The 23011-nt window shown below is 39.2% G+C and overlaps 2 protein-coding genes across 6 annotated transcripts in view; one reads left to right on the forward strand and one right to left on the reverse strand.

The window, feature by feature from the left end:
* PLAAT1 (phospholipase A and acyltransferase 1) overlaps positions 1 to 14494 on the forward strand; it is a 34172-nt gene extending 19678 nt beyond the window's left edge. For 4 of the 5 annotated variants that reach the window (XM_045051521.1, XM_023260301.2, XM_045051520.1 and 1 more), the window contains one exon: positions 3722 to 3966. In XM_045051521.1, coding sequence (XP_044907456.1) covers positions 3722 to 3823 — 102 coding nt within the window. In that variant the 3' untranslated portion in view covers positions 3824 to 3966. Of the gene's footprint in view, positions 1 to 3721; positions 3967 to 12409; positions 12587 to 13707 lie in introns of those variants that run through there. The other variant, XR_006593436.1, reaches the window with a different exon arrangement.
* On the reverse strand, positions 7118 to 21808 carry LOC123383589 (probable cation-transporting ATPase 13A5). Its single transcript, XM_045051522.1, has 5 exons — positions 20414 to 21808; positions 17787 to 17989; positions 12124 to 12212; positions 9730 to 9810; positions 7118 to 7804 (listed from the first exon to the last, which is right to left on the reverse strand). Exons 2-5 carry the CDS (start codon positions 17953 to 17955, stop codon positions 7544 to 7546), a joined length of 600 nt encoding a protein of 199 aa, XP_044907457.1. The 5' UTR covers positions 17956 to 17989; positions 20414 to 21808; the 3' UTR covers positions 7118 to 7543.
* Between the last annotated feature and the right edge of the window lie 1203 nt (positions 21809 to 23011).

The raw sequence follows: 23011 nt of genomic DNA on the forward strand, positions 1-23011 counted from the left end.
GATCTTGCAGTTTGTGAGTCCGAGCCCCGTGTCGGGCTCTGTGCTGACAGCTCAGAGCCGGGAGCCTGCTTCGGATTCTGTGTCTCTCCATCTCTTGGCCCCTCCCCTGCTCATGCTCTGTGTCTCTCTGTCTCTCAATAATAAATAAATGTAAAAAAAAAATGTTATATAACAACCCTTACTAACTAGCCTTTGCCTTTAATTTCCCATGTTTACCTTACCGTGGTCTGCCATCCTTGGCAGCCTGAAACTGCTCTCTTTTGTCCTGCCATTACTCTACAAATGTATTGATCTTTGCTGAAGATGTGCTATGTAAGCCTGAATTCTAAGCCACCTCTTTGAATTACTCTTCCCTGAGTTTCTCCTGTGTATGTTTGAGATGTACATGTTAATAAACCTCTGTTTTTCTCTTGTCAATTTGCCTTTTATTAGTGAGCCTCAGCTGAAAACCTAAGATGCACAAAGGAAAAATTTTGCTTCTCCTAAAATAGTTTACATTAGGGCTTAGTCTTAGTGTTTTGCATTCTATAAATTGTAACTGTATAGTGACATATATCCATTAGTACAGTATCATACAGAATAGTTTCCCTACCCTAAAACTTCTCCGTGCTCTGCTTGCCTATTCGTCTTTCCTCCTCTGAAGTCTCTGGCAACTGCTGAGAAGAATGCATACTAAGCAACATGCATTTAAAATTCCTCCATGTCTTTTCATGATTTGGTAACTCATTTTTCTCTATCACCAAGTAACGCTCCATTGTCTGGATGTACATTCTGCAACTAAAAAACATCTTGTTTGATTCCGAGTTTGGGTAATTATGAATAAAACTGCTAGAAACATTTGTGTGCAGGGTTTTGTGTAAATACCAAAGGGCATGATTACTCGATTGTATGGTAAGGATATGTTTATTTTTGTTAGAAACCATGGAAGGTCTTACAAAGTGGCTGTGCCCTTTTGGATTCCCACCAACAATGAATGGAGAGTTCCTGTTTTTCCATGTCTTCTTCCACATTTAGTATTGTGAGCATTTTGGGTTTTAGCCATTCTAATAGGTACACAGTGGTGTCTCACTGTCTTAATTTGCAATTCCCTAAACAGGTATGAAGTTAAACGTCTTTTCATATGCTCCTTTGTCATTTGCATATTTGACGATGTGTCTCTTGAGATCTTTTGCCCATTTTTAAACTGGGTGGCTTGCTTGTTTTCTTTTTGTTGAGTTTTAAGAGCTTTTTACATATTTCGGATAACAGTTCCTTGTAAGATTTGCCTGTTGGAAATGTTTTGTTTTGTTTTTTTCTAGTATGTGGCTTGTCTTTTCTTTTAAAAAAGATTTTAAGTAGACATGTTCCCCTGGTATAGTCTTACCAAGGTATTGAAATGTGCCTAGCTTTGTGGAAGATGGCAGCATTCTTGCATAGGCCTGAACAAGCTGATCTACAATATACTCTGACTGTGCTCCAGTGCATAGCACTGTGAATTTAGAGTCTCAGAGGAAAAGGAATTTTGGTAGACCTTGTGGTCATCTGTGACCCAGCTATGCTATGTTAGGATACAGCACTCCAGATTCAACTAATGTTTCCGTGGTCATGTTTAGATCCTCAGAATGAGGTTTTTATTATGGCCCACAGTCAGAAAGGCCTGTAAAGGATAAAAGTATGAAGAGTCAGCTTAGGTGACTTTATAATCCTAAATAAGTTGTGAAATAAAAGCTCGTGTTCATATAGGTTCTGAGAACATTCTGAGATGTTACAATCTTGCAAGTCAGATCCTGTTACTCAAAACGCCAAGGGATTGTCCCAATCACACAGGGTTTTGCCATCTAGAATGTAACTTGAAGTAAGTGTTTGGGATTTGGGAAACCACGTGCACTATAGGAAATAGTTTCCTTGTAATTGTATCTGGCCTGTGTGCTCTCAGGGGGTTTTGGCTTAGGATCACATTGCTTTCCCCAGGCCTCTTAGATTTGTGGGATTTCTTTCATCTCTTGTATTTCTACTGGCTGAAAGATACCCAGTGAGTTAGGTCTGCGTTTAGCAGATCCCATTACACAAAACGCCAAGGGATTGTCACAGGATTTTGCCATCTAGAATATAATTTTAAATAAGTGTTTGGGAATTGGGAAGCCCACAGGATCTTCCCCAGGGCTGTACCCTACTGCCATTTGACTCCTCTCTCTAAAGATACCAATTGCATCTTCCTATTTGTTCATTGCCCCGCCACCACCATATTTCCCTGTATCAGATCTTGGGATCTCAGCATCTGCCTGGAATTATATGAGAGTTAGGCTTGATTATCCGATTGACTATCCGATTATTGATTTTGCCTCTCTTTGGAATTTTGTCCTCTGTCTTGTATCTGCCTGTCCCCCTGGCTCCCCATGGGTAGTTCTGGACTGCAGCAAATTCTGACCCTTTCCCCGGGAAATAACTTAGGTGGTGACTAATTAAAAATTATGAGTAAAATAATCAAGCAACCAAATAAAGTTAGGATTGTAAAGTAAAATAGCATTTGTCATTTGTTCGCCAGCTGCCACTCTCCCTGGCAGCTGGGGATGGTGGCACAGCAGGGAGTTTTGGTGACTGGCTTTGTCCCTGCAGACCCCAGGGTGATATAAATGGAGTAAATGCTCCTGTCATTGGCCAAGCCCTTGCAGTCTGGTTCCCACAGGGAAGCTGCAGGTAGGGAGGCAGCACTATGTGGTAGTCACGTGGGGGTGGCAGGCTCTGTGGTGGAGACCTGTGGGTTAGAGCGAAGGCATGCTCAAATGTGATCTGGGTCAGGCTTTCCAGCATTTGGGTTCATCCCTGGAATCATGTGAGGAAAATGTTTTGCTTTATTTGAAAGCCTGATTCTTCAATCCCAGAGAACAACTGTTGTTTTCAGAATGTCTGATGACTCTGAAGCATCTGAATATGACCTTTGGGTCATAAAACTGCACGCAAACTCATGCAGATGGAAGGCAATATTAGCTGAGTGCCATGAAAATCATGAATATTTATTAGACGCCTCATCATGATGATTAATACCCTTAAAGCTGCAAACGTCTGAACTCCTTTATGGACAACTGAGCTCGAGAGTAGTTTATTTTAGTTTGTCTACATGAGAAATTAATTTGTGACACAATAGTTAACATCAGTAGTGACCTCTTTTGAAGTTTGTTTATCAAAAGAGAAATTGTAGCTACCAAATAAGAGCATATAGGTATTTAGTTTAGATTACATCTGTGAATTCTTTCTCTAGTAGACATTCTTGAGTCAGGAACACACATACACATGATATTCACTCTGGTATAGACCAAACTAGGGTGTATTAAGGAGGTAGGGATTGTTTGGAAGGGAAACACATGGTTCATGGCTCAACCCATATCTAAACATGTTGGTGGCATGACCTCAGGCAAATCACTTAACTTACCAAGTTTTCCCAAATAGGAGTAGCACTACCTCCCAGATGTACTATGATGATTATTAGGAATTGTGCCATAATGAGTTATAAACTATTGGGGGCCATAAAAATATGAGAAACGTATACCTACGTGTATTTAACTATCTCTTTGTCATAATTATAAAAATTATAAATTTATTCATCTTCACACAGAATTTAATTTGGCATGAAGCTTTAAATTTTTCCAGTGTCATCGAAAGGGTCTTCAGTTTGCTTGGATTTAGGACACTGAGGTGCCTTTAGAATAAGCTGTGGTGTTTTTTGTTTCTCATTTCTCTATAGGCCAACCAAGCAATAAGTACCATTGGGTTTGTGACAGCTGCTGCTGGTGTCTTCTCACTCCTGGGCTTGTTTCCAAAAAGACAAAGAGCAAAATACTATTAACAATTTACTGAAGAGATATTGGAACTGAAGGAATTTGTGAGGAGGGAAAAAAAAACTGGGAATACTTATTTTCGATGCATCATTATTGTTCAAAATTCCAGTGATGGATGGCAGTCTCTTTAATAAATTGCTTACTGATGTTATCTCATTATTGAGCCGTGGAAATTTTTCTCCCTACCAGCAGAGATTTGCCATGGCAGCTTACACAAGAAGCAGTAGCCTTTTGAGCAAGCCAGCGGAAGATCTTAACACAATCACATCATATTTTGTCTTTTACCATAAATATTGGTTTCCTTTCTCCTGAGGGTGGGCTATTTTGTACTTGCCAGAGGAATGAAGAGCCATTTGTATGTGGTTTTAAAAGAAATGTTAAGATTCCCAAATTGTTGAGATTGACATCTAACTGAACAGAAAAGAAACTGGGAAATTGATGGGCATTGAGGTGGCCACCTGTTGGGATGAGCACTGGGTGTTGTATGGAAACCAATTTGACAACAAATTTCATATTAAAAAAAAAAGAAACTGGGAAATTGAGCATTTGGTTAGGCAGTTTGAGGAGCTTTGATTCACAATCCATTTGAGGGTGGACTCCTAGCTCCTAGTTCCTGTGCAGATGGGGGTGGAGCAGATGGGAGTTGGGATCCTTTGCTCTGGTGTTTGGGATCCAGATTCCCCTGGAAGTCACTCATTTGTCAGGAGTGAACAGCAAGAGTGGGTTGTTCTGTTCTACGGAGCTACATTGTTTCCTTTGAAGTATTTCGGGGGTTTGACCCTTTTAACCCTAACAAGAGATCATTAAATGTAGGTTTCAAATGCCATTTTTAGAAAACAATATCTCGTGTTACTGTTTAAGGCTTTTACTGTAAGTCAAGGAGTGTCATGATTTTATTCTTGCATTTTGTTGATTATATGTTAAATGAAACAAATTACTTTTTAATATGTTCCCAATGCAATTCCTGTTGGCAGCAGGTGGAAAAAAGTGAATGCAGGTCTTGATACCCTAGGATTGTATCAGACATTGTAACATTACCCTACCAACCACACTGCTAAGCAATGATATCCTTCTTATGTCATAATTAAAAGCATGACATTAAACAAAGAAAAAGTTCAATTAAATGGGGGTGAGAGGGTATGATCGGGGAATAAGGAACGCGGTAGATAAAGTAACTAAACAGAAGACTCAATGAATAGATAGGGTCTATGACCCTATTAATGATAGGGACCCCATCTCTCTTCCTTGTTCCCTGTCTAATCCGTTCCCTTTCTTATGACACCAGTTCTGTCTCCAGATAACCCCCAAACTCCCTCTTCCTCCACTTGTCCTCTGGGAGGGGTGGGTGTCTTCTACCGGATACCGTGATCCAAAGTCACCCCTTCATTTTTATTCTACATTAAGTTTCTTCTTCCTTTTATGCTCTCCTTTCAAGTAATAGTAAAAAAAAAAAGGAATTTTTCTAATATTGTCAAATTAGGGTGAGATTGTAATGTGTTACCTTTCCCAGGGTGTGCTTACCTTTTAATAAAGTATGACCGCAGAGGGCAAATTTTACCCAAAGCAGGAGACTCGGGTGTGGTGGGATTACCACGCCAGCCGATGGGAGAGGGAATGGAAGTGGAGACAGAAAGGAGCTCCTGAGGATCTTCAGGTCAAACCTTACTAGTGAATTCTAGACCCCTCCACTCCACAGGCAGTCCTAGCTATGCTGGGTCACAAATGCACTTCTGAATTGAATTCGATGATACCTTTCCACATAGGTCGTGTTCAGGCTCCAGTGGTGTTCACCCTGAGAGGAAAGCTCACAAAGTTAGTCATCAGTTTTCCCATAAAAATGTCCATTCTTCATGATGGGCAGCTTAAGACTGTCCAGGGTCATGCTCATTGTGCTTTTATCAAACATTTCTTCCAAGACTATTAAGCCCTTCTCTGAGAGTACTTTCAGCAAAGTCAAGCATAGAGTTCAACTTTATTATGTGCCCTCCCCATACACACACAAAAAAGATCTATGAAATAAATATCATCATCCATCAGATAACTAATAGGGTGTTGGAAAAACTGGGCAAGGGAGGCTGTACATTTATTGAATAAAGATTTTTTAAATCTTTTTATGTTATCTAAATGTCATAGTGTGTCAATTGAACCTTCTGATTCTGAAGGTCAAATTACTAAATACAAATATGCCAGTTCAAGAAATCTGAGCTGCCATATATTTTAGGTTGGCATACATTTCTTAATCTAGAACTCTGCTTTGTCTTTTCATCTTTCATTGGTAGTCACTAAATTAGACACGTTTTAAAATAATCCCTCTCTAAAGCCATCCACCCAAGAAAAGGTTAAAAAGCAAATAAAATGCAAATAAAAAGGGTTTGTTTTTATAGGAATTTGCATTTATGCTGCTGGTGTGTATAACAAAGTATATAGTACTATATACAGCAATGCATTGCTGAAATGTTAAAAACATTTTTTCAGCTCTAAGGATTACAGAATTATAAAGGCATTATTGAATGCATCCATCACAGTATTAGGCACATAACTGGAGCTCGTGGGATAGAACTGGTTAGCTAATTGCCTATGAGCCATTAAAGATCTGTTAAATTAGCAAAACTCAATTTATGGTCACAAGGAAAGCCTACTAGCTAATTTAAAAGGTTCACTAGAGATGTATGTCCTCTCAAGGTCACCGAGAGGTAGATATATATTAAAGGTAATAGCGTACAGAATATATTTACAGAGGATATACCTTTTCTTGTGGCCATTAGTGTGCACATAATGATTGAGTAAAATAATGAAAAGACGAAATGGGACTTGAGGTCGTTCAGCAGCCTGATGCTTGTCATGCTGTAGACACAAACATTAGGAGTCCCTTCCCCAGGGTTGTGTTTTAAGATGAGCAATGCTGAGTTTGAACCAACTTTTTGACTTAGAACCTGAGGGTTTCATCTGTCCATAGCAACAAATAAATAAAAGTGTCATGCTTCTTTAAGTGAAAAGTATATTTTAACATTTATCCCATTATCTTTGTGCTCTACCACGGACGTTCAGGCTCACTGCCCCAAAACAATATACTTTGGGTGATGCCAACATCAGTGGAGTTGGCTTAGATATAAGCTGTGCCCAAGCCAAGATTATAGGCAGTTAACAGGCACCTCCATCATTCTCTACTTATTACAGAGTTAATTTTTCTGAAGGAAATCTCAGTTCTTCTTTCTTTATTAAAGCCATACAAAAGAAGCAAAAAGAGGAATTTTGTGACCTTGGGAAAAGATAGGTACATAAATGGTCTTCACAAGTGAATATAAGGTTCAGTAAACTTGTGATAATTTATTGATAGAAAGACTTATTCTTTTATTTGTCTGTGAATTAAAGATATATTGGTGAAACTTTCAAAGACCAAACTCTTCTTGAATTTTCCTTCTACTGATGTTCATACCACTAATTTCACTACCATAAAAGCTTGGGCATTTCCGCCAGGATAATGGTATGCAATATTAAGGGAAAAAAAAGACAATCGAGGAAGTTCATGTTTTTCCTCAGTAGTGGAGGATACAGTCAAAATAAGCATATTTAAGGTTCTTTTTTGCAAGGTTCAATACATCGAGAAATGCACCTTGAATTCTCTGATGGATAAAGAAAGGTAGAGGTAGACTGTCATCACCTTTCCACAATATGTTAGTTTCTGGGAGCAAGGAGATGCTGTTAACCCCATATGACAATAATTCTGATTACAGCCTGGTCCAAAAATGCTGTTCTGTGGTTTGGCCTTCCAATCCGAGTTTCGCTTTTGGAATCTCTTCAGGGCTTTCATAGCCACGGTTGATGTAGAATCCATATTCACCATCACCTGAATAATCCGTTCTGTTTGTGGGAGGCCAGGTGGAATCTTCCGCCAGCGTTTTTTGCCAGTGCCTATATTGACTTTTAGAATAGAATCCAAATTCTTTTTTGATCCATAGCCAGAGCTTTCGATTTTGAAGGATGAAATCCTGAGAAATCAGGTGGAGAAAACAATCAAACCATCTTTCCACATTCCCCTGCAGCCAGGGTGCTCACCGCCCGCCCGAGGCCTGTCTCTCAGATGTACTTATTTAAAGCTGCTTCTGCAGCAACTTTACTCCCTGCTGTCCCAACCAAGTCTAGCAGCTCCCTGGTTCTCTCCCTTGAGAAGGCAGTGTGCTTGTGTTCACACCAAAAGCTTACAGCCTTTCATTTCTACAGATTTCCTAGTTAAATCCTGGCTGGTGATTCACTTAGAATTACTTTACTGCCAGACTGAAATGATAACAAAATAACATACTCAAAATCGAGAAAAGGAAAAAAAAAAAAATCACTGCTACCTGCCACAGGCCACTTACAAGGTGCCACCTGATGGTTTGTTGAATGAATGGCGGAACTCTAGAAATCAAATGGGTTTTGCTTTCCGTTTGGGGAGGGTTCTCTTTTTTCTATGTTCACATGCACTCACAATGTTTACACATTTATAATAGGAATGGTCAAATTTTGCATTCCACTTCTGGTTATGCTAGACTTTCTGTCACATGTAGCCATAGTCTTCTCAATAATCACTTTTAATGATCCTATGCCATTTTTTTAAATTGGTGTATAACGATTGATTTAAACAAACAGCATCTCTACTTTTGAACATACAGGTTGAATCTAAAATTTTACCACCATAGGAGTGCCTGGGTGGCTCAGTTCGTTAAGCGTCCAACTTTGGCTCAAGTCACGATCTCATGGTTCATGAGTTCGAGCCCGCATCAGGCTCTGTACTGACAGCTCAGAGACTGGAGCCTGTTTCTGATTCTGTGTCTCTTTCCCTCTCTGCCCCTCCCCTGCTCACACTCTGTCTCTCTCTCAAAAATAAATAAACATTAAAATGTTTTATAATTAAGATAAAATAAAATTTTACCACCATAGATAATACTATGATGAATACCTTCATACATGTAGGCTTTTTTTCTCCCCTTTTGGGTTATTTGAAAATCTATATAGTCTCAGGCACCTGGGCTACTCAGTTGGTTAAGCATCTGACTTTTGATTTTTGGCCCAGGTAGTGATCTCACAGTTTGTGAGATCGAGCCCTACATTGGGCTCTGTGCTGTCAGCAGAGAGCCTTCTTGGGATTTTCTCTCTCCCCATCTCTCTGCCTTTCCTCCACTCATGTTCTATCAAAATAAATGAATAAAAACTTAAAAAAAAATAAAATACATAAAAATATATATAGTCTCAAATGGAATTCCTTAGAGTATGAGAAATTTTACACTCATTGTATACAATGATGTATGTGTCACACACACACATATATTTACATAGATTTGTTTGAACCCTTTTCCCAAGGGATTTACAATACATGAATCTTTTTTTTTAAACTGTCCCTTAAAAAAAATAATACCCAGGACTTTCACTGAGTAGGTAAAGTCATTTAATGACAGTGAATAGAAGAAAAATACTATAGGGGAAGATTTCAAGAGTAAGAATTGACTAGATGAGCAATGGTTTCCTTCCACTCTTAATTAAAGAAGCCCTTCTGAAGACAGCTCTTCACGCTGAAAGGTCTCATTGAATTTTAGAGCTTGTGGGTCACCTGGTCTAGTCTCTACTAGCTTATTGATAATACTAGAAAAATACACTATGATGCCTTCATGGGAGACAAAAATTAGAGTTAATTTGATGTTTTGCCTTCCATGCTAAACATGGATCCTGAGAACATTTCTATGCAGCCTTTAGAGAAGTTTAAATCACTCTGCAAGAGTTTCCCCCAAAGAGAATATGCACAGTTCTTACAAACCATTAATAACTATCACTTTGGGAGACAAAAATGGTCCATCTAAAAAACAGGTACCTGTTGAGAATGACACCCTTTATTTGTTTATTTTCCCGGAAAAAGTGTAAGAGATGTACAGAAATTTACCTCTACGAGGAAGGCCACACAGAATTGGGTGAGGATTGCCACCAAAATCGAAACCCTCCATGATGTCAGTGTTGGGATGAACTGTTAAAAAAAGAATCTTAGCTTTATACCATGCAGACCTTAAATTTTGAAAACACACACACATAAACATTAATTATCTTATTTAATTTATGTATTTGTAACAGCTCTCTGAGCTTGGAGGGTAGGCATTGCTTTCTCCACTTCACAGATGAGGTCAGTGCGTTGCCTAAGGATGCAAAGTCAATCAATAAACAGAGCCAGAATTCAAATGAGAACTGACTGCCTCTTGGCCTGTGTTTCCTCCACTGCCTGAGAGTAAACATTCGGTAAAATGTGCCATGGGTCACAGACATGGGACAAAACACTTTGGAACCTGTGTGTCTCTCTTCATTTTTATCTTTTCAAATGGAGGTAAGAGGATGCAGGATTAAGTCATTCATCTAATAATGCTATCACTTCTAATCCTCCCAAAGTTAAAATCTACTTGGAGTTCATTCATTCAGTGAAATTGACGTATGAGTAAAACATAAAGGGCACAGAGGTTACCAGTTACTTTTGATACTAGGTGGAAACTTTCCGAACCAAGGTTCCCAGTCCTAAGTCTAATGGCTTGATCAATGTTGAACGCACACAACCCTATTGGCCACCAATTATGATTAACTGATAGGTATTAACACTACAACTTCCCATGCTGGCATCAGTGGCAAAAGACTACTCCCACTACCCCCTTTCTGATCCCAAAGTCAAACATGGGGGCTGAGCTGTTGTTAGGACTAAAACCACAGATCCTCCACAGCATCTGATTGCCCCCTTGCAATTCTCATCCCCAGTCAATTCGAATCCCCAGCGGGTTATTGTGCTTTATTTTCTCCCCTCATGTAGAGACTGCCTTTCTCAAGGTTGTGAGACAGAGCACCTGGGTGCAGAGCTGTCTGGAGACCGTTGTGAGATCTGGCAGTGGGTCAGAGCGTAGTGGAGAACCTGATCCTTCCCCTCCCCGCTGCTCCTGCCCTGATCTGAGAGGACTCCTCTCCATCCCTTGGCCTGGAAAACACTTGTCACACTGCTTTGGAATTATCTGCCCACGGGATGGTCTTCCCTCCTAACCTCTGAACTACTTGAGAGCTGTGCCCACGCCTTACACATCTTGGGCTCGCTAGTGCCAAGCATGCTCTGGAGCTTCATAATGTCTTGTAAGTGACTAAATGGTCTAGGTTCTCATTTCCTAACTGCATCTCCCTCCATAGACTCTCTGCTCAAGTATATAGCATCACGTAATTAGGCTGCCATCACGTAATCAGGCTGTCCTAAAAGCCCTGCTGGAAAGCCTGCTCAGATATCTTCATTGACTCTCTGTTGCTCTCAGAAGAAAGCCCAAACTCCCCTGGCCACCTTTGTCCAGCCACACCATGCCTTCCTCACATTCCGCAGCATGTTGCCTCAGGCTTTGCCAATCTTCCAAGCATTCTGTGAAACAAGCCTTGCTTTCGATTTTTATTTCAGCCACCTTACATTCTTTTGCATTTCCAAGACAAAAGAGATTCTTGCAGCCCTCTCTGCTTGTGCTCAGGCTGTTCTCCTGGTTTGAAATACCCTTACCTCCTACCTAGCAAAATCCAGCCTATCTTGTGGACCCAGATCAAGTTGAGCCTCCTCCATGAGGCCCTCCATGATGGTACAGCGTACAGGCCCCGTGAGAGCTCCTCCTTCCTGTGTTCTTCCCACTTCTCTCTACACCCTCTACAAGCACAGGTGGTCCCAGGTGGCCATGTCATCATTTCACTCGCATAGGACACAATGTCCTCAACAAAACTATAGACTGCAAGCCAAGAGTCAATCCTTCTCTTTCATTCTCCCACAATGCTGGCTCTAAGAATGGGTTCAATGACCTCTTCTTAAATTTTATTTTAACCCACCACCCCTTGGATTAAGTGATGCCCACTGAAATAAATCTCCCCATAGTCAATGTCTGATAGACAGAACCTGATTGGCCTACAAGTCAACTTTTTCTTACTTCTTACAACTACATTATAAAGGATTTCTACTATATGTTTAAAAAACGACACTTGAAGAATTACTGAATTAGCACATCAATTTATCATATTAGCATAACATGGATGAATAAAGTATCCAAACAGCATTTTTACGTGTGAATAGGATAAATTTTCCAAATTGATAATACAGATGATATGGGAACAAGCAGAGGTTAGCATACGTGTGATGAGTAATTTGTTCCTCTAGGAAGTCAGAATAGCCTCGACAACGTGAAATGGTTGGAGAGAATACGGTAATGCCTGACTTGCAAATTACAGTACAAATATGGTCCCATTGCACATATGAGTCACTCCAGAGGTGGAAATGAATACCACTTACCTCCATTCCACGATATATATCTTGAAAGTCAGAAAACAGAATGAAAACTGTGAGGCCCAAGGCAGATATCAGCAGAAATGAGAATATATCTGAAGAAACACCAAACGTTATTTTTAGATGCTAAACGAATGTTTCATATAATTTGGCACACACTGCAGAATCAATTATCTCTGTTGGGCAAATATCAGCTATATCTTCAGATGTTTTGATAGATCCTCATATGTTTTAAAATATGTTCTAATGCTTACCAGACAAAGGTGACAGCTTCACATCTTTCCTTTGAAAGGCGTGCTATGGAAAACTGCTGATCTAATACAGGACACTCCATAAAGGAGTCACGTCAGCTGAGAAGTCCAGGAGGGCCGGGACGCCCTGCAGTGACCAGCCTACGTGAAGGGTCACCAGAGAAGCCCCAATGCTTTATCACTGCGTGTCTGGTGAATTGTGCATGAATGGATGAACGGTCAGTCCTCTTAGTATCATTGCATTCTTTGTTGCCTGGAGAATAAAGTCCAAGGGTCTTCAACTGACATTCAAGGCCTTCCTTGAATGGAATCTAATTTCCATCTGCCTTTCTGTTCTAGTCTCTTATTGCTCTTTCTTATGTGTTGGAGGGGGGTTAAATCACAAACCTGCTACTTCCACGGAGGAATTTGTTCACGAAGTACCCTGTGTAGCGGATATTCTTTATGTCTTGGCAGTTTTTCTTAAATTTTTCTTAAAAAGCCCAATTCAGACACCACGTTCTTTTTAAGGACTACACAGGCCTCTCTCACAAAGTTTTCTTTCATAGGGTTATGTAACACCTTGCTTTGCAAGATCTTCCTTTATGCATCTACTAGACTGTAACCACTTAAAAGTGACTTTGTATGCCCTTCTGTAGGACTCTGAATTGAAAGCATGAGGAGCTATCATGTACATCTGCTGGGTTCTTTCTCTCCAACCTGCCCGAATGGCTTTGCTTTAGGAAGCTTAAACTTCCCAGGATGCACTGTGCCAACACCACTGTTTTTATCCCTCCGGCCCTACCCACGTCTGCATCCACAGAGCTTTTACACACTTTGTAGATGGGCCTTACAAAGGTTTTCTGATGAGGTTAGCACCTTCAGGCCCAAACAATTGGATTTCATCAGTGTTGCCATGATATAAAGGATCCTAACACACTCTAAAATTTATAAACAAACAAACAAACTGGATGTTCTCTTGTATTCTCTCTACTTCGTTTATTCCAAGGTTTATGGCCTGCCAGCCCCCAACTCTATACAGGTCTATACCAACCAAAAATCGGAGATGACAGTGCCTCTGCAGCTGGCCCTATTTTTGTGAAGACATCAAAGCTGTTTCACCCCTGTGCACCTACACACCCCCTCATATTCATCCAAGCTTCACTTGATATATACAGCTAGATGCCACACCTCCCAGAAGAAGAGCCAGGCTTGCTTGGGAGGGGTGTGAAGCAGAGAGAAGAAAAAGCAGGGGCACCAGGATCGCTTATTTCCCCAAATAATGTGTGCAGCTGGGTAAGAAGAGACCAGGAGATGGCTGTGTGGATTTTTCATTTATGTCATTGTTTCCATGTCCCAGGGACCCAGATGTTGGGAAGAAGATGATGCCTCAAGTGCCCATCCTGACGAAGGCCTGGTAGTCACAGCAACTGAGTGGAGTGCTGGACACATCACACCATCCTTAGACTAATGATCTGAAAAGCAGGCCAGGTGGGCACACGAATGACCAGTGTGGAAGGAAAATTATAAGGCCTTCATGTAATTCAGCTTTGATTGGAGAACATAATGATGAACGGAAGTGAATGTTGCCTCCCTAGATCAGTTGCTGTTGATGAGGAAGCTTGAAAGAATGGTACTCTTTTTGCACACGTCATTTGGGAAGACATGTCCTGGGCAAGACACTACAGATTGTTTGCAAGGAAGGGAAGGGTTTGCAAATAGTCACATCTGTTTCCATAAAGATTAAGTTTGTATTCTTTCTAGATCGTCTCATTATAAAGTTGATCTGCCAAAGGCTATCAAGAAAGATACAGAGTTGAAAATAAAATTGCTTGATATTGTAATAGAAAGTTCCAAGGACTTTTGAGACTAAATGACTTATTAGGAGATTCTGTTGTTAGAATATTTGTTTATAAAACTTGTTTTTAACTTAAGATTTTCAGTTATTTTCGATGTAGGACTTGAGTTTACCCACAAGCTTTAAGTCACTATGATGTAACTAATTCGGTTCTCACTTAATTCAATGTATGTAAAAAGCTTTGTAGTTACTGTTCAAACTAAAGTACTTGCCAAAGTAATATATCATATCCTCCTTGTAAAATACATTCACAATCAAAAAAAAGGACTATAAGTGATTTCCCTTAAAACATAAAGCAGAATCTTGATTTGTTGTGACAAGAGCCAAGGGCATTATCAAACACTGAATCAAAACTAAAAAATATCATAAGAAAATCAGGAAGAAGTTTATAGAAAATATAAAATGAAAGGAAGGTCTTAGCATGCTCTCAAAACCTTTGAAAAAACAGCTGTACCAAAAAAAAAAAAATGGGGTGTGGTAGTGACAATAGATAGAATGGTAAATAATTACTAAAACTAGTTTAACATAGTAAAGGTATGTTTCTAATTTAGGAATAGGAATGAGGTTTACTTTTCTAATATCTATGACTTATTTAGAAAATTACAGATTACAGGTTATGCCATACGATGGCAAAACTATAGTAAATTCCCCAGAGCAGAAATTTTAAAGGCCAGGTTCTCTGATCAGGACAATAAAACTAGAAATTATTAACTAAATTTAATGAAAAATCCCTTCTAACATACAGATTTAACGCAAAATTCAAAACATCAGCTGGGACAAAAAAAAGCAAATCAAGTCCATTTGCAGACTGTTGAATAAAGAGGACTAGAGGAATGAAAATGACATCCCTTTCCACTTGAAAAGGAAACCTCTCTATTCTGAAAACTAGGTGGGTCAGAGAAGAAATCAAGTCATAGAGACATGTGAAAATGTAAAGAACGTGGCCCAAACTTTGTCGATCTTGAATGATTTTCTTGTTTCACAAGAATCAAAAGAAAATACTTACATTATAAAGTCAATTCAAACATTACAATTTTTTCAGAGAAAGTAAGAAGGAAGAAAAAGAATGAAAAAAACAAAATTTAATAAGTTAGAAAAGAGAAAGCATACAGAATTTATTAAATCTGAGAACTGGTCTTTTAAAGAAAACCAGCAAAAATATAGTTCTTGTAAGAATATATGAAAGGTAACACATACAGGATGAGAATATTAAAAGAGTTATAAAAGGCAATAACATTATAAGAACATACGACTCAAAATCTTATGCTGAGACTCAATAATCTCAATGAACTAGAAATATCTGGGGGAAAACTTGTTATGTGAAAACACAGTTTAAAAACAGGATAATTTGGGGCACCTGGGTGGGTCAATCAGCTAAATGTCCGACTTTAACTCAGGTCATGATCTCGAAGCCCCTGAGTTTGAGCTCCCTGTCAGGCTCTGTGCAGACAGCTCAGAGCCTGGAGCCTGCTTTGCATTCTTTGTCTCCCTCTCTGTTCCTCCCCCACTCACACTTTGTCTCTCTCTCTCTCAAAAGTAAATAAACATTAAAACAATAAAATAAAATAAAATAAAATAAAATAAAATAAAATAAAATAATAGAAAGAGGGTAACAAATTAGTCCTTTAAAAAAAAACCAATTCTTTCAAAGGAAGGATATAGAGCCAGATTATTTTACTGGGTTCTTGCAAATTGTCAAGAATAGACCATATACATCTATAAAGTTTTTTTTTTCCCCAGGAAAGAAAAAGTAAGAGTTTTCAAGCTTAATAACCTAACAAACCACTACCCACACACGCAAAATCAATCCAACAGGAAATGCAGATATCAAAAAGCTATAAAATTTGAGGGGCCTGGGTGGCTCAGTTGGTTGAGTGTCCGACTTCAGCTCAGGTCATGATCTCACAGTTCCTGAGTTCAAGCCCCATCTAGGGGTTTGTGCTGACAGCACAGAGCCCGGAGCCTGCTTCGGCTTTCTCTTTGCCGTGCCCTCTTTTCTCTCAAAAACAAACATTAAAAAAAATTTTTTTTAAATAAAGAATGAACAAATGGAGAAGCATAATATAATATGTCTTTAAAACTGAGGACTTAATTGTGTAAACATTACAATTTCCCCAAAGTATCAAAATTCAAAAAAGGAATTTTAAAAAAGCCTTACAATTTATTCTAGAGTTTATCTGGAAAGATGAACAAGAAAGAGAAGTAAAAAATGTTTGAAAACTGAAGAGTAATGAAGATACATCAATCTAACTGCTTATTAAAACATTATAAAACTGTAGCTAAATAAATGAAACTATAATTTTTAAAGTATAGTGATAGACCAAGAATAAGCTGGCATGTTAATGAGACAGAAAAGATAGTCTAGGAACTAATTAATTGTATATAAATTAATATGTTAGTATATAACATAAAAACTCACATAATATAAATTATGTATATAATGAAGCCATAAGTATACATGAATATGTAGGTATGATAAAGGTGGCATATAATCAGTTGGGAAATAAATGATGAAAAGAAATATTAAGTAATAAAATCTGCTGGGAAAACGAGCCACTAGTTAGATAAAGTAGTTTGATCTCTACTTCAAACTGTATGATGAAGTTAGATTTAAAAAGCATTAAAAGAAATTTAAAAAACAAGAGAAATGCTAATCTACCTGATTTTGCAATGGGAAAAACCTCTCTGTGCCTAAAGGCAATGCGAAGACAATCGCAAAGGAATAAACAACTCATACAAATAAATAAGACATAGAAGAGTGACCCTGTTGGAAAAGAATGGATAAAAATGTACGTAGGCAATTCAGAGAAGAGATGGCTAAAATCATGAAAATGTGTTCATCCTCACTGGTGATTCAAGAAATGCACAGAATAAAGTAACTTGCCCAATGTTGTGAAGCTACAAAGAGGTCAAGTTGTATCTGAATTGGTTAGAAAAGTCTTTTACAAAGTATCAGGATATATATACTCAAAATCATTCTTGATGACTCACAACAGGACAGGACTCCTAACTATTTAATAATGCATGTGTGTATCTGCACATAAGGAGTTTCCTGCCCAGGTTTCTACCACTCATGAAAATTATCCTTCAATACTCCATTAAAAAAAAAAACACTTTAAATGGAATTACATTTAAAAAAATTTTTTTAACGTGTATTTATTTTTGGGAGAGAGAGAGACAGAGTGCAAGTGGGGGAGGGGCAGAAAGAAAGGGAGACACAGAATCTGAAACAGACACCAGGCTCTGAGCTGTCAGCACAGAGCCTGATGTGGGGCTCAAACTCAGGACCTGCAAGATGATGACCTGAGCCGAAGTCAGACGCTTAACCTACTGAGCCACCCAGGCGCCCCTCTTTTTTAATTGCAAGATAACGCTGAGAAAATACAGAAAGTGAAAGAAAAGAACAAAAAAAAATGGTGGATAACTAGAGGGAGAGCTTGTAAGAATGAGAGCAAGTCACAAAAGCATTATACAACCATTTGTAGATACTTCATTCCAGAGTTCAGCCATCACTGTACCACTGAACTGCAACTCTGGGGAGGGTGGGGAAATGGAAGGAAAATTAAACTTCATATACTCACAGTTTGTGTAGATGGGTTTTCGAAATGGCTTTCCCTTAGAGAAGATAAATGCTGCTGTGATACAGTTGATGGTGGTGAGGGGCCACAGTGTGGTACTCTCAAAACTTAAAACTGAACCAGGAACCAGCGTTGCATTTTCAGTCCCATTTCTCTCCAAACTCACATTCATTGAGAAATTACTTTGGTTGTCCAGAAAGCACTTACTACAAGAGAATCGCCAACAATCATGGGATTTTCTATTCCATTTTTATCCAGGTGGCGGGAAAACAAAAAAAGTTTATCACTGCCATGGGGTCTCAGCTTTCAGATTGTCCCAGCCAGTAACTACCAAGACATATTTTGTTCACCTCTTGCAATGACAAAGCAGAAATAACAATTAGAACAAGTCAAAATTATTCTTTGTCTATCATACCATTTAGAACAAGTGATTTGTGTTGAAAGGGCTTGGATGATAATTTTCTATGAAATCCCTTTCAGTTCAGAACAAATGAACCATGGCTGCCCATGTGTGTGCACTAGTGCATGTTGGGGGAGGGTTGTGGTGGGCACGTGTGTGTGTGTGTGTGAGAGAGAGAGAGAGAGAGAGAGAGAGAGAGTATGTATGTGTTGTTTTCTCTTCTGAGGACTAATATAAGCCTACTACCTTAGGTCCTGATTATGAATCTTCTGCTCTATATCACTCTCTTCCTGAGGATCCAAGAATGACCCTCTCCTGTTTCTGAGTGTCAGTGGCTCTATTTTGCTAATAAATTAAATGCCAACTTCTCAGGCAAGCCCAGAAATCTTCGAATCTGGCTTCCTGCCCTTATCTTTTGCCAGCCCTCCTCTGCTCCTTATACTCCAAACACATAGGAAAACTTTCTGTTCCCCAAGTACTACAGTTTGCACACGCCTGAGTCGAATACTCTATTCCGTCTCCATCCCTCTGTTGTCTTTAGTTCACTGGAAAGTTTGCCTACTGCTCTCTGTTCTTGCTTCTAGTGCTGTATTTAGCTCATTGTTCTGCAATTATTCATTCACATGTTTTTATTTTCCACCCCTGGGATGAGAGTTCCTTGAATATGGAATTTCTCTTTTGGGTTTACTTTGTTGTGATTTTACCCAAATTTACAATGCCTTAACACCTAGCACAGAAATGCCACAGAATAGTTGCTCAGAAAAACATTTGTTTAAAAGATGAGCCTTCCCAGTCCATATTGATCTATTTGCAATGTTTATTTTTTTTAATCTCCAAACTCACAAATTAGTTTGTATCAGCTTTCTTGTTCAGCTTGAAACTTTTTACTCTTGTTTATAGATGAAATTAGTTCCCAATAAATAGACTTAAGTCTTAATATCTTTGGTTCCCTAGGGTCTCGCAATGTGTTTGGCATATGGTAGATGTTCAATTAATGTTTGCTGAGTACATTAATGAAACAAATAATCAGTAGTCACAAAATGTTTTTGCACAAAGGGGACAGATAGACCAGAAGGCCTGAATTATAGAGTTTAACACAAAAATATATTTAATCTGTTATACTTACATTGCAGATAAGAGAGTCTAGTGTTGCATGGTTAGTTTTAAAGGCAGGACTACCTAGCCATCATCCATTTAGCTATCCCTGCTTGTCTCCCAGATTCAGAATTTTACTTATCTGAATATATGCCTTCCGATGAGGAGAAAAATCTGGTTTTGAGACAAAAATGAATTCTCTACTCCAAGCAATAATACTTGAATTGCTGAATTTAGGGTATAAATGGCAATCTTAGACATCATTCAGTAGTTTTCAATCTTTCACTGGTTGCTGGGGCTCCGGTGCCTCAGGAGCATCATGGAGTCTGTGAAGGGGAGTTTGTCCACGCCTTACCTCAAAAAGAGCAGTCCCTTTTCTGCCTTTCCTTTTGGAGGTCAGGCAGGCCTTTTCAGAAGAAAGTAGTTTGAATACCTATGGTATAGTTCCCCACATTTTACCCTTAATTTATCCTTACAGAAATTAAAACCCGGGGTGGTAAAGATTTGCCCCGAGTCTAGTGTTCAAAGCAATGAGAACAATGATACCATCAACAAACATTTTAATTTTAACATTCTTTTGAAAAACTCAAGCTAATTTAAGCCAATCTCTCTTGTAAATCAGGGGCCAGCTAAGTCCATAGGCCAAATCCAACTCAACACCTCTTTTTGTAAATAAAGTTTTATTGGAACATAGTCACACCTACTTTTTATTGATTGTCTATGTCTGCTTTTCACTACAACAGTAGTACTGAGTAATTGCAACAGACACTGTCTAGTCCACAGAGCCTAAAGTATTTACTGTCTAGCCCTATGTAAGAAACGTTTGCTGACCTCTGGTCTATATGATAGCCAAACCACCAGGGAATGAATGCATTCATTTAGTAAACACATTTAGTCTACACATTAACAACCAATGTGAAGATCTCTCCCCCCCCCCCCACTGACATGGCTCACCCCAGGACTCCACCTATTAACTGTGTTTGGTGTTCTATCCTGACATTGGTAGCATAGAACCCTGGAGACCCAACTGTTGTTAATTAAAAATTTAGGGTGTATGTTCAACCAAGTTGTACAGTGACATCGGGCACTCGTTGTATCACCTTCAGAAAGGAAAACTAAAAAAACTGAACTTTACCTGTATCTGTAGACCTCACAATACCAGGGCTGCTGCTTCACATAGAGAAATGCACAGATTTGCACAATGCAGGTGAAACAGGTGTTCAAAAAGACTGAGAGCAACAAAGGGGGAGAGAGGAGCTGTCCTGCCGGTCGGTAAGGAGCCAGTTTGGGGTAGGCATGAGTTGAACTCACTGAAAGACAAATGCATTTTCCCCTATTACGGTTTCATCATTGACAATAGAAGACTGAGATGCCTGTTATCTTGAGACTTCCGTTAGGATTCAGATTCAGCAAACATGAACTCAGGGTTTACATCTAGGGAAGCACATTGCTTAGGTGTATATCCAATGCTACCAGCCTTTGCCTCTTCCATGCTTTTGTTTTACCTTCAGAAACAAAAAGTAATAGGTTTAAAAGCTCTATAAATAATACATTTACCATATTTCATGGTGCATATATTTTCTTCACAACAAGACGACCAGGAAAGGTATGTAAAATAGAAAGGTGGCCTTCCACATGGATAAGCAGTACTATGATCTCTCAGTGCTAGTAGGAAGGCAGAGAGTTTAAGATAAGGAGAGTAAGAGGCATCAGGCTAGATTAATCTTCATATGCTGGAGATTATTTTTAAGTACTGATTTTATTATTCATTCATCCAACATTCTCTGAGCACTTTAGTGTGCCAGGATAGATGCTAGAGGTGTGTTCTGTTCCCTGCTGGATAAGTGTGTAAAGGGAGAACTGCTAGAGTGTATTAAGCTTGGTTAGGAAAAATAACTCAAAACAGTCTTGCTTCCAGATGAGAGTATTAAAATGTATTATAACTTTGATCCTAGAGTTTATGTATTTTTTTTTAATTTAAAGGATAGGCGATAGGCAGAGATTAAACAGAACAACAAAAACAACAGACTGCATCCTTCTTAGGAGCCATATGTTCTAACAAGCTATTGAAAATGGAATGTACTTTGCTTCTTAGGGCAGTGCAGGGAAGAAGCATGGAAAAGTCAGGAATTAGATACACTACATCAAAGGTTTACACGAGAGTCGTGTTTCACTTCTTGTCTTCATAGCTGATACCTTTTCCTTTTTCATAGCAAATCATTGGTTTCTTTGATGTAAGGAAGAAAGTAGAGTGTGTATGCTGAGGTTTGTGTTCATGAATGAAGGGGTAGGGTGGTAGGAGCAGATGTCCAGTCTGGGATGATAAAACTCTAAAGTACGTCTTCAGTTTGCTCGGTGGGTTCTTGGGTAATCACCTGAACCCTCTGGTACTTCATTTTTCTCATGTATAAAATGAATGTGTTGGAATATCTAAATGGTCTCCAAAGTCTCTTCCAACTCTTTTACTCTAAAGCTCTATGACTATCTAAGGATTTACCTTTTTTTGCTTAAGTTCATTTATTTATTTATTTATTTATTCATTTGGAGACAGAGTGAGCAGAGAAGGGGCAGAGAGAGAGGGGGAGAGAGAATCCGAAGCAAGTTCTGCACTGTCAGCATGAAGACTGATGCAGGTCTTGAACTCACAAACCGCGAGACCACGACCTGAGCTGAAACCAAGAGTCAGAGGTTTAACTGAATGAGCCACCCAGGTGCACCTAAGGCTTTACCTTTACCAATTTAATCAATATTTCCCTGGGACAGTGCTAGGCTGCAAGCTGTGAAGTATGCACAGATGAGGAGGTCATCTCATCTGCCCCAAAGAACTTGAAGTCTAATGGAAGACAAAGACGGGTTGTAATAAAGAATTTGGTTGGCTTTTATTCCCAGTTCCTGGGATGTATCCTCTAAGTTGTTGGGATTTCCTAAGTTGATAGGAGTGTCTTTATTCATGATAGCAATGATGGTTTATGCAAATAAGATGACAGATGGCAGGCATAAAGAGAGTTGGTGATAAAATGAGAATCCAGCATATAGATGCCATGACACCAAAGGCTGAGATCAACTTGGGGCACCTGGATGGCTCAGCTGGTTTAAGCATCCGACTCTTGACTTTAGCTCGGGTCATGATCTCATGGTTCATGAGTTCAAGCCCCACATCAGGCTCCGTGCTGGCAGTGCAGAGCCTGCTTGGGATTCTCTCTCCCTCTCTCTCTGTCCTTCCCCTGCTTGCCCTCTCTCTTTCTCTCTCAAAAATAAAACTCAAAAAAAAAAAGAAATTTGAAAAATAAAAAGATTGAGATCAACATCATGGCAAATGATTCCACCAATCATGTCTAAATAATGAAACCCCAATAAAAACTCTAGACACCAAAGTTCAGGTGGATTTCCTTGTATGGCAATCCTCTGCATATTGTCACACATTGATATGTCAGGAGGATAAGGCAAACTGACACCCCAGAAAGAGGACAATGGATGTGTGGGGATCCTCCCACCAGACCTCACTCTCCCTTTGGCTGGTTCTGATTTGTATCCCTTTGCTATAATAAAACTGGAATCATATGTATAGCACTTCCCTGAATTCTTTGAGTTGTTGATATGAATCACTGAACCTATGGCGAGAAGAAGAACCCCCAACTTTGCAGCCAGCTAATCAGACTTGTGGGTGTCATGGGGACCCCAAACTTATGGCTGAGGTCTAAAGTAAGGGCAGTCTTCTGGAGGCTCTGCCCTT

This window comes from Felis catus, assembly GCF_018350175.1.
Source record: "Felis catus isolate Fca126 chromosome C2 unlocalized genomic scaffold, F.catus_Fca126_mat1.0 chrC2_random_Un_scaffold_48, whole genome shotgun sequence".
NCBI classification, from domain to species: domain Eukaryota; kingdom Metazoa; phylum Chordata; class Mammalia; order Carnivora; family Felidae; genus Felis; species Felis catus.

Excerpts from the sequence above, each read along its gene's own strand:
- LOC123383589 (XM_045051522.1), bottom strand. The coding sequence starts at position 17,955 with ATGAATGTGAGTTTGGAGAGAAATGGGACTGAAAATGCAACGCTGGTT. Across the intron at positions 12,213-17,786 it reads AAAACCCATCTACACAAACT|ATATATTCTCATTTCTGCTG; the intron begins GTGAGTATATGA and ends GTGTTTCTTCAG. Across the intron at positions 9,811-12,123 it reads ATATATATCGTGGAATGGAG|TTCATCCCAACACTGACATC; the intron begins GTAAGTGGTATT and ends TTTTTTTAACAG.